At 36.6% G+C, this 18,480-nt stretch overlaps 1 protein-coding gene across 2 annotated transcripts in view; it reads right to left on the bottom strand.

The window, feature by feature from the left end:
* Positions 1 to 18,480, bottom strand: part of LOC135088367 (zinc finger protein Gfi-1b) — a 71,951-nt gene that overhangs the window by 36,207 nt on the left and 17,264 nt on the right. For both annotated transcript variants that reach the window (XM_063983218.1, XM_063983217.1), the window contains exon 2: positions 6,066 to 6,194. In XM_063983218.1, the coding sequence (XP_063839288.1) occupies positions 6,066 to 6,194 (129 nt within the window). The remainder of the gene's footprint in view (positions 1 to 6,065; positions 6,195 to 18,480) is intronic.

The following is an 18,480-nucleotide window of genomic DNA, read 5'->3' on the forward strand; positions in this document are numbered from 1 at the left end:
ATTATTATTCTAATAATACATATACATTGTTATTATATTAGTATTAAATTGTTTTCTTTCGTATCTTTTTACTGTAAATTCTTTCAGTTTCATATAAAATATTCACTGTTCCACTAATCACATTGGATTTGTTTAATAAATAATCTCGTATGGATTAAAGTATAATCAAAGTTATATCCTGAAGGTCTTGATTAGATTTCGATTCTATTCGTATAGATTGGATCCATAAAGTATTGAATCTTTCGTATCTTTATGACCATATTTTTTTGGGTTGAATTTATTAACGCAATCAGTTTGTCTACGTAAATTAGATAATTATTATTATGTTGTGGTAATCTGTATTTTTATTAATGTACTAAATAAGCCCGCGACTTCGGGAAAATCGTATATTTTTCTCGTTTTCGCAACATTTTTCAGTGATGCTCTGCTTCTATTGGTCGTAGCGTGATGGTTAGCCTATAGCCTTCCTCGATAAATGGGTAATCCAACACTAATTAGCGAATAGTAAAAAAATTACATTAAATGTGTGACAGATTGTGCAGCGCCCCTAGAGGCTACTTTCAAGAACTAAAATCTTCATCGATTTTTTTGACGTACTCGCTAGCGAGCACACCTAATGTAATCTCATGGTAAGCACACACACACACAGCTTAATAATATTTTACAGACAACAGCATATGAAGGTACACTGGAAATTTATATACTTAGTTGTGATAAGCTTACTATTTTACAGCAATAAAATTCGGATGTGCTATCGAGTGTATTTAGTCCAAATATTTAATGAAATTTCTAAAAAATATAGGCATTTCTTTGATTTTACACGTCCATTATAGGTATATTATCGTTAGATTGGTGTGTTTTGTCAAAAAGCGCACTTTGATTTAAGTCGATAAGGTCTTAAAGCATAATCTAGATTCCTTAGACAAAGTGCCTAACAGACTTTTTCCTTTGTGGTATGAAATCCTTGAAAAAAGCTTTACTTTATGGACCAAAATCAACTCCCAAAGTTTTGTATAAACTCGTTTGTAGGTACTGTATTTCCAACTCTATGCTTACCTATCTACAAACGTATTTACGAGTATGTTTGAGCATCAAAGCTTATCAAAATAACTATCATTCAGTAAGTGCAAGATTTATAGTAAAAGATATGTGTAGTCGACAGCACATTAGATTATACAATTTTCTTGCAAAATAGCCTTTATTACCATGAGATAAGACGCCACTGTGTTAAGTTTGATGTGCTGACGTACCTAAATACGCAACATCCTTCAAATTGCCGACAAAGAAATTAAGATATGACGTCACGACACGTTAATACCATTATCAAAGGTATTTGAGATAAAGTCTAAAAAAACTCGTCAATAGTACAGTCATCATCATCATCATCATCATTTTCAGCCATAGGACGTCCGCGGCTGAACATAGGCCTCCCCCAATGATTTCCACAATGGCCGGTTGGTGGCGGCCTCCAGCGCCTTCCCGCTACCTTTATGAGGTCATCGGTCCACCTTGTGGACTTGGTGGACGTCCCACGCTGCGCTGGCCTCCACTCCAGAAACTTGCTGCCCCATCGGCCGTCAGTTCTGCGTACTATGTGCCCTGCCCATTGCCACTTCAGCTTGCTAATCCGTCGGGCTATGTCAGCGACTTAATTTCGTTTACGGATCTCCTCAATAGTATAGTGCCACTAAGTTAAAAACTGCTAAACGCCAGTTGTAGATTCGAGTCCCGTGTGAGTCAAATATGTGTGATAAGCGCGAGTGTTTTCATTGGGATTGATAGTTTTACAGTGAGTATAATATAACTATTATTTATATTACCTACTGTTCAAGTAAATTATGTTAATATCTAGTAATAAAAAATCTGCTATTTAGAGCTGGGTAGTTGTGATTATTAGAACAGTTTATTGTTTTGTTATTGGTACGTAAACTCAAGGTTGACCAACGACCTCATAAAGGACCTCAGGAAGGCGCTGGATGCAGGCCGCTGCCAACCGGTCACCATGGAAGTCACAGGCCTATGTTCAGCAGTGGACGTCTATGGCTGAAATGATGATGATGATGATAATGTAAACCCTCTTTCCTTCTTATGAATGATCGTTGCAAGTTAATCCTCTTTGAAAAATCACTGCAGATATAAAATTGGATTTAGGAATTCATATCAATCATTCTATAGATCATCGAAATACCAAGATGTCATCTATTTTTGGATACAGCTAATGTAATTTTGCCGTGTGGTTTCGGAAGAATAGATAACTAGTAGGTAAGATTCTTGCCGAGGATATCGTAAAAAGAGACTAACAGGAAAAATGCGAACATCAGGCCTCCCCAAGCTGTCTGGCCAGCGTAGGTAATGATATTGATCATCATCATCATTTTAGTCATAGGACGTCCACTGCTGTCTGATAAATTATAAAGGGTCGTGCTGCTAAAAGACCTAATAATGATGATGAGAAATATCATTCTAAGCAGAGAAACATCTTAAATTCTCTATTTTCGGAACCCTAACTCGTTCAAACAACAAAATCAAGACCGCTCTTTTTAGTTCTGCGCTTTATGGAGTGATAACGAACGAATCCATTTCGATAAGTAAATCCAAGATCAAGCAATCTGCCTTTCGTCATGTCCGTGTGTCGTTAGTGTTGACAGAGTTCTGATAGCGATAAATCAGAGGCGGCAAGATCTGAGAGCATATTGAAGGCGGATTAGATGGCCACGCCTGGTCATGACGGGAATGGAACCCGCGATACGTTATCAGTGCCGTGGCAACTGTTGGGAGACAGATCCCATGAATAATTACGGCTTTTTACAGCCAATCTAATAGGTAGCAATTTCTCATTGAAAACGTAATTGATTTCTTATTCTTTAATACTCATACGTTATTTAAATCTACCTAAAATCTAGATTGGTGACCCTACGCTATCTTCAATCTTCATCACCCAGATTTCTCTACTTCTTATAATTATTTGCTAAAACACAGCATTTCCATTTTTCTAGCACACCAAAACCTTAATCTCTTTTTGACTCTATCACAATCAATCTAGGTCGAAAATAGGTTGACGTTTTATGGTTGCTAGCATGTTTGTCCGTTTGTACACACCAAGACATACGACAAGCGGCGTCTTTGAGATTAAACTGTACTTTTATAATTGCTAGTCAACAAAACCAAGATTTGTGGGTAAAGACAAACAAAACGCTAACGACTTCTCTAATTAAGGTGTACTTGACATGATTTCTGATTAAACAAGCCTTAAAATTTTATGATTTCTCGTATCTATGGCGCGCCTTGCTTTGCTTGCTTTGGTGGTTGCGAAAATTACGATAGGCAAATCTGTTTAAACTGCAAATCTGATTATTACGTCATTGGATGAAAATGTTAGACGAATTGTAAATTACGTAGAGTCATGTCATTTATACCTATTAAAACTCTATAAAATGTGCCTAGAAAAATATGCCAGCACCTTATTTAGGATTTGAGAAAAAAAGTTCTAAAAATATTTTGATTATTTGTTTACGTTTGTTATTAGGATTTTGAAACTACTCAGCGGATTTTATTCTGTAGCATACTTAAATAACACCGTTTTTTCGTTGGGGGCTAAAATTGTTTCTGAGATGCAGCACTCTTTTACTATACGCAATCACACTAATTAATATTATAAAGGCGAAAGTTTGTGAGTGTGTATGTTTGTTACTTCTTCACGTCTAAATGGCTGTAGCGATTTTAATAAAATTTGGTATGGAGTTAGATGACACCCTGGATTAACACATAGGCTACGTTTTCCGCGGGTAACACCGCGAGCCACAGCTAGTCTTATTATAATGGAAGGTCTCTACTTTAGACAAAGATTGCAATGCGAACAAAGTAGTAAACTTTAAACAAAACGCAAACTGGACAGTGGGTCGATCAATCAAAGGGTAACATTCGTGCGCGAAGCATGGCAACTCTTGTCAATATTTACCGCTGTCCATACAGTCACGACATCGTGTTTGCCCTATTATTCACCGTGTTTAACCAAAACCAACTGTGGGCAAGCGTAACCTTGCGTGACTCCGCGACAATGGCATTAGCCCGGCCAATTTGTGAATTATTCAAAGTTCGGCTCGTAATCTTTTCTGTAATTGAATTGCTGCGCATTGGTGTTTGTATTATTTAAAAGTTCTTGGAGTTTTTTAAGTGTACCTACTTTTCTTAGTGGTATAATAACTGAACTGAACTACAAAGTTCTTCTTTGCCTGGCCCATTCCCATTATATTTGGAGTTGGAACTGAACTACTGAGTAGTAGATATTGACAATCCATAAAGGGTGTATCCATTTCACTTCAATTAAATGAAATGAGGTGGGGTGGCTGACAAGATGATGTCTTTCTTATCATCATCAGAACTAGGGCATACTCTGATGAATGCAGTATTAAGCAAGGTTCGATTGTAGGTCGCATTATGTAAATGAAATTTTCTGGATTGCCCCCTGCAGACTTTTTTTTATCATGATGGTGTGTTTAGCGTATCTTTTTTATTTTTAACCAACTTTAAAAAGGAGGAGACGGTTATGTTGTTTGGTTTCAAAGTTGTTATATCGAGTGTCACCCTTAGGGCGATAACAAAATCGGTTAGTTTTTACCCTCAACGGACTTCTGAGAAGTCGCGGACAATCCATACATTTCAAATAGACGCCACAAAACGTTATCTTGTAAACCAATGTTTGCGTACAAGAGTACACATGTCCAAATCCGATTTATAGGGTCCGTGGACCGTCGGCAAAAAAATGAAAGGACCAGATGATAGGTGAAAGATAGAATTCAGATTTATAATAAAACTTTGGACATTCCTACTACTACTAATATTATAAATGCGAAAGTAACTCTGTCTGTTACGCTTTCACGCCTAAACCAGTGAACTGTTTTTGATGAAAAAGATAGTTTGAGACCGGGAAAAGGACATAGGATTGTTTTTATCCCGGTTTTTGAAACAGGGACGCGCGCGATAAAGTTTTTCTGTGACATGAAATTTCACGCAAGCGAAGCCGTGAGCAAACGCTACTTGACTATACAAATGGTAAGTAGAGTCTACGAACCAGAGGAATACCTTCCATTCAGTATTCATTTCTTAATCTATATTGTTTAAGTTTAAGTAGATAATAAATCATTATAATGAGTTACAGTAAGCTCAATCAAAAGTCCGATTCCTCCCAACCCGTTAGGTTCATTTCATAACCTCAAACATTCTAACCGTACATTATCTTATCGAAATTCGTGTTCGATACAAAAATTACAACCATCATAACACGATGCGAGCGTTTAAACTGTCGAGCGATATCGTATCACACCTTTGTCGTTGCCGCCAAATCAGAGTCATAAAACAAATGTAATTTTGCCATAGATAAGGTAGACGGGAGATAAGATACGTCAAGCCCAAATCTGAAGCCGTGGGATTTGGGGTCCCGTGTTATTGGAAATTTCGTTTATGATAGGTTATATTGGATGTTGAGTTAAGGCTGGCCTTCTGTGGAAAAACACAGTGCATATTGTGATTGGCAATCTGATAAACAGTAGCTTACGCCCGTATTCACAAACGATGCTTGCTTAAGTGTAGCTGCAAATCGAACGCACAGCGTTGAATAGAGCTCTGTGATTGGCTCGTATGTCACTCTGTGCGTTTACGCGCACTGTGAGACCTCATAGTAATGTTAGTGAATACGGGCGATAGCATATTATAATATCTGTTGCAATCGGATCGGCCTTTTGGTTGACAAGTTGCTTCACTAACTTCACTGCACTTGATTCTTCGGCGTTCAGTCTACTCACTAAGAATTTACTCGTCCATTAAATTGGATTTTATATTCGCTATCTTTGTTTGTCCAACATGTTATGTGAATTTTATTCTGATCGCAATGTCCTTAAAGTTTTGATGAGTGCCTAGTAAAGACTAAGATGAAAAACATGTGTGCTAGGTACAGAGTAACATTACAATCTTTGGTCCGATTGATCGGATATGTCTCATTGACGTACTCTAAAATACGAATTTCTTGCAAAAACCCACAAAATTTTGCAAAATTTTTAAATATTTACCTCTTGCAGAGAAGGTGTCCTGGCTTTGAGCTGGAGGTGGGGAAGCCAGCCGGGGCTCCGGTCGGTTGGCAGAAGCCCCCCACAGAGACTGGCAGATGCCGTTCCGAAGTGCTTCACTCGCCGACACTCCTGGGGACAACACAGAGAAGTATGAAGACAGATATCCAACTGGAAAAAAGGAACTTTCGGAACTTGTTGAAGACGCTAAAACTCCTGGGGACAAGACAGAGAAGTACGAGCATAGAGAGCAAACTGGAAAAAGGAACTGTCGAAAGATGGTGGAGACGAATGATGAATTTACATTTTCGAGGCCTCCAGAGTCCAGACACTATTAGCTGTGGTATCAGTAATAATGACATTAATAATATTACTGTCACTCCATCCTTGAGAAAATAGATTTTAAATCTCCACACATACAGATAGCCTTGTAGCATTATAAGCGTTTTTTCTTCTTTAAAATCACCACACTGCGCGACTTAAGGCGATAAACCTTGAGTTCAAAACAATGCGAGTTGACAAGAATATGCCAATATTGTTAATTATACTACACATTCTGTACAATTATTTGCAACGTCAATGAATAGAAGTTAAAGAAAAATTATGCCCATGGTAGTAAAATAAACTTGCTCACTTGCTATTCTTTATTCGTTTTAAATTTTCTATTTATGACTACCTCATATTGACACGTGCGTCAACAGTAAAAAACAAAGTCTGATACATTCAAGCCAATTTCCTCGTTATTATTTGTAACATAATGGTTGTAACAATTAATTTATGTATGTTGCAGTAAAACGCCCAAAACTAGGGTGTGAAACTGTGAACACAGTGAAATGTCAATTCTAGCCGCACGTTTAATAGGGCACTTCCTCATTCGCGCTATGATTAGTGTGACTCACTGCCATCTGCCGGTCATCTTTGATTTTGTTGGGACCAGAAGCTTTTAAACAATCAAGATTGTTTTTTTATTAATCGTCATCATCAGTCGTTTGTTGGACGTTCAGATCTTCTTCTACGCGAATCTTGATACTTGACGAGCCGATAAGTGTCTGATATTATGACTTAATAACTGGACCCTTTGGGAAATGGAGTCATTTACTATTTGCTTGTGTTTATTTTGAAATCTATAAACATTTTTACTAGTTTAGTCCCAAGTTCGTGTTCGATTGTTAAAAGATTATTAATTTTTTTGCTTCACGGTACTGATAATGTTTTTAAAATACACACTTTGATGAATACATTTACGTAATTGCAATAACAAAATCGAGATTACAGAACTATTTAATATCAGTTAAACTAGACCTTTTAGGCCGCAAATGCACGATGCGTTTTAACGCATTATAATCATTTGCTATGCGTTTCTCATCACAGCTGAAACTGGCTTCGGCCTCGGTTTGATCATCACTTTCTCAAATGAGATTCACGGAATATCTGCTTGTTTTGGCTATTGGACAACTTTTGTTAATTTCTCATGCAAGTGACTGAAAGGTTTTTAATGAGAAATAAATGTTATTTAAACCTAGATTTAGGTTTCTTATTGTGTTTAAAAATGCGTTAGAGTGTCAGACATTGACGCTAATAACACCCGAGAATAAAACGGTTCTGCTGTCGCTCATTAGTTTCTTAGAATCATGAGGGTGAAACACGATCATACGGATAAAGGAGACACAATCATTCTCAATAAACGCTTAAATGTAAAACGCAAACACTCGTTAAGCTTTGTTTATCCGGAGTTATTAAGTCACCTCTGCGGTCTTGTGGAAGGACATTTGTGTTTCTTGTAAATTCATTTGAAGTATTTTGTTAATATTTTTTTGTTTTTGATGTCGTTTGGTCAACACTTATCGCGAGCGCGAATTTTCGGATTACCGCGATGTGTGGCCTAGGGTTAACGAGATTCAAGCAAGACATTGCTAATCAATTGAGACAGCCCATTTGACATTATATGCAGTCAAAACGCGACTCTCCCACACATTTTGTAGGGCGATATATGCCTTTGACGTCATTATTAAGTGTGGAGAAAGCTAGTATTAGATTCACAGTTTTCACTAAAGCGGAGAGGAGACAAAATGTTTCTGAATAACTATGGATACTTAAACCAATTCGTTTTTTTTTCCGATCGAAGAGATAGCGTGGAAATAACGAAATTTCATTTGTTATTCAAACACATCTCTCCTCTTCACCTTGGTGGATGGAAACTGGGCCCAACGCGCGTGTGTCCCCAGCCTAAGCCGCGCCAGCAATTTGGCCAATTGAATGTTTGTCTTATCATTGAGAGGGCCGCCTTGATTGCGCCGGCGCAAGTCGGATCACTTTCGCGCCGCGTGAGGAGTCAGGACATGTCAGATGAACATCGCCTCAGTTAAAGTGCGGAGTTCATTGATTTTAATCTTTTGAGTTTTTATAGATCTGTGGCCCGTTTGGTTTAGTGGTTCGTAACGGACTGATATGCTGACGTCGCGGGTTCCATTCCCGCACAGTACGAAAAACGCAGCGTGTGACGTCTATCCACAAGCAAGGTGGACCGACGACTTCACGGGCTATTATGGAAATCATTGAGGGAGCAATGCCTGTTCAGCAACGAACGTCCTATGGCTGAAATGATGGTGATGCATCTTTGCCGCTGTTAATTGTCTAAATTATGCACGAGATATTAAAAATAAAATCAAATGAAAATTATTGTTCAGTATAATTACTCAAAATGACTGAGTCAGTGTTAGAAGATATGATGTTGTAAAATTGAACCTAACACAAGATGTCACAGTCTTAATCTTGATAATGCATTCATCATCAGGACTTTCTTTAAATGACTTTAAACCTTATCCTAAAGGCATACATTTTAAAATACATTGGTAGACACGTAATTTTCTGGTAACACAAACTTATCTTGTAAGAGAAAGTTTGAAGTGGATTAAAAATAGTATGTTGTATTATCGAGCACATGTAGTTTTGTAATCGGTCCGAGATTATTACTTGTGATTATTATAATAATGTTATCGACTCCATCGGCTTGTAATTACGTTGTTGCTTTTTTGATACGATCTCGATTCGTATTTATTGTGATTTAATTTTAGATTTGTAACTACCTAATTATAATTTTTAGTAACGTAGTAAACAAATTACAATCGTTCGCATCATTGACCAATAATTTCAGGGCACATCTTTAAACAAACAAAACACAAGTTTTATTTATACGGAGCTACTTAGTTGTCAATTTACTGTAAAATATGATTGAAAAACGCTTCGTTTTACAAAACAATTTAAGGGAGATTGCGTTTAGATAGCTCACAAAAAATATGCCAATTGACTAATGTTCTCCAACGCTCCAACGTAAATTTTTTTTAACTTGCTCAGTGGTGGTGCTATTTAATGGAATAGCAATAAAATATTCTTAGATCTCATAGTTAATGCATATAATTAAAGCTATGAATAGATTGTAGATATAAACGGGAGAGAAAGAAAAATGATGGTGATGAACTACTCTGTCCTGATCGTGACTCTGCTTTCGTTTCCAAAAGAATCCAACTCGAATCCAGTCCAGTCAACAGGATGCATGATAGCAGCAAGGGCAATCAGTGCCGAAGGAAGAGGGCGATTCACTGGCGCCAGCGAGGCGATCGCCAAGAGTGACGGCTTGATGGCAGGACAGAGTCGTTAGGGAAACGACTGGCGATTTCGCATTGTCATCGCTGCCGACTGTTCATGACATTTGGTACCTTGACAGGAACACAGCATGACATTGGGTACTAGCTGTGCACAAGAACACTTAAAACTGCTGTAAAGTGTTTAATGAAAAGCGAGGTATTGTGACTGGAGGCAAACGAGCAAACGGATCACATGATGGTAAGTGATTACCGTCGCCCATAGACACCCGTAGTCCTAGGGCATTACAGGTTATATTGAAGATGTCGCTGGATTAACTCACCATTTTAATAGTAAAAACGTTATGATGATGATGATCATCATCAGGTCATTTAGTCTCCCTACTGCAGGAGCACGACCTTGTGTAATTACCAGAAGTAAAAAAATGGAGGTCACCAGAGGCAAATGGATCCTTCTACACTTCCCATGTTGGCCAGTCACATAATACACAAATGATTTTGATATTGTGAGATTCGATGAAATTTCAAGAACCATAAAATAACCATTTACATAAAGTATTGCAAGATAGAGGTAAGTCTTTCTAATACAGTATTTATCGATGTCTGGTATCCAAAAACTAACAACTACTTATGATTTTTTAGTTTCTAATTTAGTTCACTGATAACAACCAATCATAATCTCACAATGTCAATGAGTGGCACAAGTCTGATTATAAAAATAAAGTTATAACCATTACTCGTCGAATTGAAATTTGACCCTCAACACGCTTATCCTGATCAATGTGTGTATCATCTTATATCATTCGTTTAAGTCGCGAGGGGAATCAGCGCATGCGGAGGAAGCCACAGATTAGGTGGCGCCAGGACGAATCGAATGACAAAATAAAACCACAATATTCGTGCTGCAATCATAAAAGAAGGAATCTTCAGTAAGCGTTTAATTTGAAATTCCTTTAAATCCTGGAAGTAATTTAGCAGATTTAAAATAACGAGTGTGGTGAGAGAGACGTGTTGAAAAAGGTTTCATAAAAAGAAATCGAGCAAATTCTTTGTTTTTAAATTGGTGTCAGAAGTTATGAAGTGCCATTACTACTCCTGAAAGTAAGTCTCAACTAACAGGAGCACCACAAAGTAATATCTCTCACTTTTTCATGGTGACTGACAGATCTTCTAATAGTGGTCAATCTATCAATGGTGTCCAAAACTATGTTGTCAAGATATGGTCTCCAACTCTCTCCTCGAGAGACTCCACTCCATCTTTCATTGGGTTTGCGATAAATATGGCAGATTAAATATGCTATTTCGATATCATAAAAATCTTTGTAAGTAGGCTGTAAGATAAATTCTAAAAACGTAATATTTTCTTGGGACTGTCATGAAAGTTTGTCTTTGTGTTCCAAACGAACATTAAAAGACTTGTACGTGAATTTGGCATGCCTAAACTGGGCTTATTTTCAGCTCAAGCTCAATTGCAATTAACTTTGTCTTCCGTCTCTACCATTACCTAACCGTTTCTATTTATGGCAACACTGTGTTACTCCCATTTCTATTTTTATCAAATTGCCAAGGCTGCCTGACTCACTAAAGTAAAAGACCGCCGAATGGCGCCCGCGCATCATAAGAATCAATGACCACGTCCGTCCATCGCTAAATTGTCGACGACGAAGACAATTGTAACATCGCTTCCTGTTTCTGATGCTTTGATACTTGTTATTTTATTTCACAGTAGAGACAACTAATCAAACATACAGTCCTCCATGGTGTTTTATGTCTGAACTGACGAATTAGTTATGAAAATTTTGGTATTGAGAGATTACCCCTTTAATAGGCCACCTAAAAGTTCAGAAATTTTATGGGGTTGTGATGTGAAGTAGGGGATGAAAATTTTTTCTTGGAGAAACATCACATTTTGTGTTGTAAGTAAGGGATATGGAAATTCCTACCTAATATTTGTTAGGTAAGATAAAGACTTTCAAAAAAGTTTTTTTACAAACGTGTTTTTGATCGCCGATAGAGACTTTGCGTCAAAGAAAATAGGTGAATAGGGCAATAGCTTGTCTACAATTCCAATAAAAATCCAATTTTAAAAAGTATCAATGAACGCACATACACAGGGTGTGTCGGGCGTCGGCTTCAGTCGCGAACGTAACGAGCCCATCGAGTATATTATTCGATTATCTTCGTCGATGATGCCCAGCTTTATTATTATGGCGTCGATTGATTGAACGTAACAACTTTATCTCGATTGTCGAGCGGTGAAATTGATTATTAGTTATGGCAATTTCATGTGGAAATGTGGAATTAAGTTTTAAAAGACCATGGTTGGTTTGAAATGATAATAAAAATAGCTTTTTACAACATTCTAAAAAATCTGTGACTCTATAAATGCAGTTCAAATAATATTTTGTCATGGCATGATCTAAACTAAATTATCTGTATTAATAAATAATTATAAAGAGGAAAGATATTTTGATTGTTTGTTTGTAATGAAAGGGCTCCATAACTATATATTAGACCGATCTGAATAATTCTTTCACTATTAGAGTGCTACGTTATTTCTGATGAACATAGACGGTACGAAGTTCGCTAGGTCAGTTAGTAATAGCTAAAATCATAACCCTGGAGTCAAATCATTGCTATTGGAAGTTCACAAGTCTTATATCGTTTTAAAAGACTGTATGCTATCATCGCTGGACTCTACTTTGGTCCATTGTTTTAATTATCACCGAATTCATTTTTACATATAAGTTAAATTAATATTGTTACTATTAACCACATAACAACCATAATCAACAACATTTTCAAGAAAATAATGTTAAGTTGAATTCAGAAAGCGGAATCGATAACATATTCTTGGTATTTCTTGCACTTTATCTCAAGAATTAGGAATTATTATTTTAAGAAAGAATAAAAGGAAATGAGGAGAACATTGAAACAGAACAATTAATTAAAAATACCGTTGAAAAATACCTACTTATTATTTTCATTAGACAACAGAGCTATTTTTAGAGAACTGACTCTGACAAAGATATAAAATTTTGAATAGTAGGAGGTACCTACATACTCGTACTAAACACCGTTTCAGATATTTGTCATATTGTTACTTTTCATCCATTATTAATTTCACTAATAATAATTAAATGTTAAAATGTTCAAAGTATAATGTTATACAGTCTCTAGAATTTTATAACTTAGACAGGGTAGAGAACTAAGTTTTTATGAATTGCCTAACGTGTCTGTTTCATATTTCGCAAAGACTTTTTCTTCTTTAATCAAAACCAATTAGGGTTCCCACTTTAAAAGATATAGTATTTGACAACTCCCAAAATCATTCAACAGATGCGATCTCAAATCAACAAAAGGAGTTCCAATTGTACAGAAATACCACCAACATAGACCTTATCAACATAAGAGAGAACCGCTCGCGATCAATTAGCCACAGTAGTAGAGACAATACCGCATTTACCATCAATGGGCTCCGGCCATTCATCCACCGGAATTATTATTAGCGAACGATTTCAACATCGTTCGATATTGAATGGACAAGGAACGAGTGGAGTATTTATAAACAAGTGAGGTGTTGAGCGAGTGGTGTTGCAGATAAGCGTTTGGAACATTCCGAAGTCATCTGATTATGATTAGAGGGTGTTTCATGATCAGCCACTACTCACACTAGTCAATTTAGTTCGTATAAGGACATTTGCGTGAAAAACAGAATTGTTGGTTCAACTTCAATTTTAGTATAGGTTTAGTTGACAGCACTTCAAACTAATAAACATTTTGTTGCAAAATTACTCATGTTACATCTACATAAGATGCCTGATGATTGCTATATGGTATTTACAATCTTTCCCGAAGATAGCAAAAGCATCAGCAATGTGACTTTATATCTAGTGGCACAAATCTATGAATTACTAATTACCGAAATGGTTCGCATATTTCAACTTTTATAAGATTCCTTTTCTTACTTGAGTGGTGGTACGAACATTTAAAATACATAGCATAGTTGAAAGCAATACAAACAAATAGATATTCTTATTTCAGGTTTTTTATAATTAGGACGAGAGAGGATAGATTTTTTTTACAAAAAATACTCTCTACTCTGCTAAAAACACACTGTCTACTTTTCCTCTGACTCTCACTCAGAATCCACACGAATTTGAGTTCGTGCCTTTTCGAACAAAGTGTCTCAACTCCAAAAAACATTTTTCTCGGTCCACTCCACAGATTTGAGACGTAATCCCGGTGTCATCTTACCGCTTGGGTGGTCGGAGTACAGTGCATTATTGATTGGATGGACGGAGGGCTCCGAGGGATTTGATAGTGCGAACTAATTATTATAGCTCATTAGGATTATCATTGACTCATAGATGTTGGTCATTAATTTAAATTGCAATTGAGTGGTTGGAAGATCTTGCACATGTTTCAGTAACATAGAAATAGCACAGCTATTGCTGCTCTGAATGGGTTTTAAATAAACATTTGTTAATATTATAGGTACATACAATCAAACGATATCAATTGTATTTCCTATAAAATTTACATTGTAGAGTCAATGACACAGTAAATATAAATAATTTTCCGTAGCTGAAAGCAAAATTTTCGTATCCGCGATATAAACGGGATTATTCCCCTATTGCTTGAAAACACTTTGATTATAACATTAGCACAATGCATAGACCTGTCGATTGCATCATCATAAGAAATCATTTAAAGCACATACAGAGAAAACTGAGCTGTTATCGCGGCGGTGACAGGCAGTCTACCGAGTATTCCTTATCAGCCAGAAAATAAGGCCCATTGTGTTTCTGGAACGTAGAAATAAGGATCCTTTCATTTTTATAGCGAACACGCGCATAATGGACACAAGTTCAGTAGGTTTGTGTAGGCCTATACTCCATTTACCTCGGATAAATGAGAGAGTTTATTGTTTTTAACTTTCATGGTCACTAACATAATTATTATTACTGACGGGATTGCTATTTGCTACCATGTACCTTAATTTTGAGTTTCAGATATTTCGGCACTGTTGCAAGCGCCATGGTCACGGAGTAACTGAAGAAACTTGCGGGTGAGATGTTATGGGCAGACATATCAATCGTAATAAAAGACTGCGAAAGAGGGTAGACGACTTTTAAATAAGATTAAGGTACATTAGCAAATAGCAATCCTGTCAGTAATAATAATTAAATGAGAGATTTGCGCTCCTGCAGTGGAGACTGATGATGATGACGATGATACAATATGCATGGGTTATTAACTTATACAGCGAAGACTCTATATTTAGGCTAGTGTCTGTAATAGTAAAGGAAGAATATTCCCGTAATAGTAAAGCTTCAAAAACCAACTTTTTGACCCAATCAGTGAGTTTGGTTATTAATAGCATAGAAATGCTATGGGTTATTAGTTTTACTTGTAAAACAAACAAAAGGAGCCAAAAAACGTCGTAATGCATCCAACATTACACAACGGTGTAACATTTGATGTCGTTACTAAAAGGCTTTATGCAACGTTAGTGATTCATTTTATGATTTCGGAATTCAGGCCTCGCTAGCTGCCACCATCTTACCTATGTCTGTCGCCATAACAATAATGTTAACAGCATTGTTGTGTTCCGGCAGTAGAGGTAAGATTGCCAGTTCCTCCGTGGTTGAGGATTCCGGATTAAGCTCGCTTCCACCTTCAGCCTGATCGTCAGATCGTCGTGAGATACGGGCCAAGAGCTTCCTCGTTGTGAATAAAAAAAAGGCACAGAAGCTGGACTAAAATTACTGAATATACCTTCACTGTGTCATTGGCGGGGTCAGTACTTCCTCACATAAGATTATTAGCAAAAATACATTTTTTGTTCGAGATAACAAAGTTGCGTTTAATTAAGTAAAATGTATAATGTTTTCTCGAAACTTGGAAATAATGGAGGAAGTTGTTGATTAACACATTTAATGAATTTTATTTTTGAATTTTAAGTTGTAACTGAGTCTGTGAGACTTGTCGGCGGTTTATCAAGGTGAGACATAGGCGTGGTAATGATGTCAATTTTAATATAAAACGTAGTTTATTACATTAAATTAATTCCAAAAAGTCTAAAAACTTTTAATTAAAAAAAACATACAATCGAGTTGAGAACCTCCTCCTTTTTTGAAGTCGGTTAAAAAATAGTTAAACAGAAGCATTTAAGAATTACTTTTTTAAATTTCGGATTTTCTATAAAGAGTAAAATACTCAACCAAAACTGGTCAAACGAAACCGCGGGTAGGCACTGATTGTTCGCAATTTATGGGTCGCAAGTGATATCAGTGCGAAGAATAAATAATCATCTGATTGAACTCTGGCAAAACAATGATTGGAGCCATCCATTTTGATGAAGACGTTAACAGCTATAAAATTATCATCGAATGATATTTGATTGCACATATCAAGGCAACTAAATACTACAAATAGCCTAACGGTGTCGAGGACTCTGAGGGCTAAGTGTGCGTTTACATCAAACGCTCTCAAAAAAATGTCATTTAAATGTATGACGGATTGTACGTACAGCGCTCACTTAGGCCCAGTTTTTTGATTCCTAGTTAAAATAACTAATTGTTAAATGTTGCTTCGTTTTCAGCCAAATGACGTCCACTGCTGGACAAAGGCCTCCCCCAAGGTTTTCCACAATGAACGGTCCTGCGCTGCCCGCATCCAGGCTCTTCCCGCGACCTTCACCAGATCGTCGGTCCACCTAGTAGGAGGCCTGCCCACGCTACGTCTTCCAGCCCGTGGTCGCCACTCGAGAGTAAATGTTGCTACTAATGGTTAAATATTAACAAAATGCTAACTAATAGTTAAAAAATGTACTAAAAGTCAAGCTAACCATTGTTAGAAAAACATTTTTTCTGATATTTAACCACTTGTCATTTGACATCTGTCAAATTTGACCATTGGTTATTTTAATTACGCAGCTACGAATCAAAAAACCGGGCCTTGGTGAGAGCGTTTAAAAAATATATGAAAGTTTTAGTTTTTGAAAGTTTCCGCTAGGGGCGCTGTACAATCCGTCAGTTCCGTCACACATTTAAAGTCATTTTTTACGCGCTCACTAGTGAACGCGTTTGATGTAGTAAACTCATACTCAGCCCTCTGAATTTGAGTTCCAAAAAACGCTAATTTGATTCTCGTCAACCGCTGACTTTTGACTTTGACTTTGACTTAGAATGCAGCCGTCGTCAGCCGAGTTCCCACATTCAATCCCGGCCCACGCGCTTTCCGCGTCCATGAAGACCAATCAAGGCAGTTCCTCTGTTTTGTGGTGTTACTCATCGCTTTAGAGGATTCTGTTTTACGTGAAAATATACAAATTAACTAGTAAGGCCCAGTTTTTTTATTCGTAGTTAAAATAACCAATAGTTAAATTTGACACACATGTCAAATGACAAGTGGTTAAATATCAGAAAAAAAGGTTTTTCGAACAATGGTTAGCTTGACTTTAAGTACATTTTTAAAATGTATTTTTTTATATTTAAGTATTTTTTAACCATTAGTAGCAAAATTAATTAATAAGTCAATTAACACTGTTTGTTTTCCGAATAAAGTAAAATAAATAAATAAATAAAATAAAATTTTTACAATTAGTTATTTTAACTATGAATAAAAAAACTGGGCCTAAGTAATCTAATGTTAATAAATACATTGCCCGCTGATAAATATTAGTTTTAGTTGTTTCGCATACGCATGATTTTAATCCTGTCATAATAATTTTTTGTGACTTTTGCTTTTAATTACGTTCTGTTATCATAGAAGTAGAAAAAACTGCTGTAATATAACTTAAAATAAATGCATAATGTTTTAAAAATTATTACATTAAAGTTGAGAACTAAATCTAAACACAAGTGCAAGACTCAAAAAGACCTAAATATTTGTTATTTTAGTTTTATTTTTTTCCAATAGCTACACGAACATATTTTACTATTTATAAAACTCATTTATTTGACAAGTCATCATCATCATCATCATCATTTCAGCCATAGGTCGTCTACTGCTGAACATAGGCCTCCCGTGCACCGACGACCTGATAAAGGTAGCAGGAAGGCGCTGGATGCAGGCCGCTAACAACCGTGCGATTTGACAAGAAAACTTAAAAAAAAATATCTTAGTACTAGTTACATCCGTGACTTAATTTCTTTGAAATCCGTCATAACACCAGTGACACCAAAACCCGAATTCGCTCGTCCATTCCAAAATTGTCTGGTCTCCGTCTGAGACTAGTTGTCCAACTAGTCAACCAACTAGTCCGCCAGTTCCCACGGAGCCACGACTCCTACGCGTGGTTAGTCATAGTGTGTCATCTGCTTTAATTGATCTAGAGATCTATGCCTAAATTAAATCGTAACTGTAGTGTGTGAACCGGCGAGTCCTTGAGGGATGAATCAGTTGTCGTTTGTTTTGGATAGAGCTTGAGAACTACTTGTGTATAATTTTTTATGGTTTGACAAAGGTGTATAGATTTTGGAATGATTTAGGTATATAGAAGTGAATAAACATTTATATTCCTAGCGATTTCAGTGGCAATAACCAAATAATGTAAGTAAATTACACCCGTTTACATTTTTATTTAGTTTATTGCTTAATATTGGAAAATTTCCCAATTTTCTTGAGAACCCAGCTAAGTCAAGTATACATATTTCACCATTATAGTTCAGCATTCGACAGATATCGAACTACCGACTCTCGATCTATCGACTACCGAATTGACAGTCGTCGGACCATTGGGCTGTTGTGACTCATAATAGCATAGAGTTATTAACCAACCAGGAGTAGCAGCGCGCGTTTATTTCCAT

This window comes from Ostrinia nubilalis, chromosome 3 (genome assembly GCF_963855985.1).
Source record: "Ostrinia nubilalis chromosome 3, ilOstNubi1.1, whole genome shotgun sequence".
Classification (NCBI taxonomy): Eukaryota; Metazoa; Arthropoda; class Insecta; order Lepidoptera; family Crambidae; genus Ostrinia; species Ostrinia nubilalis.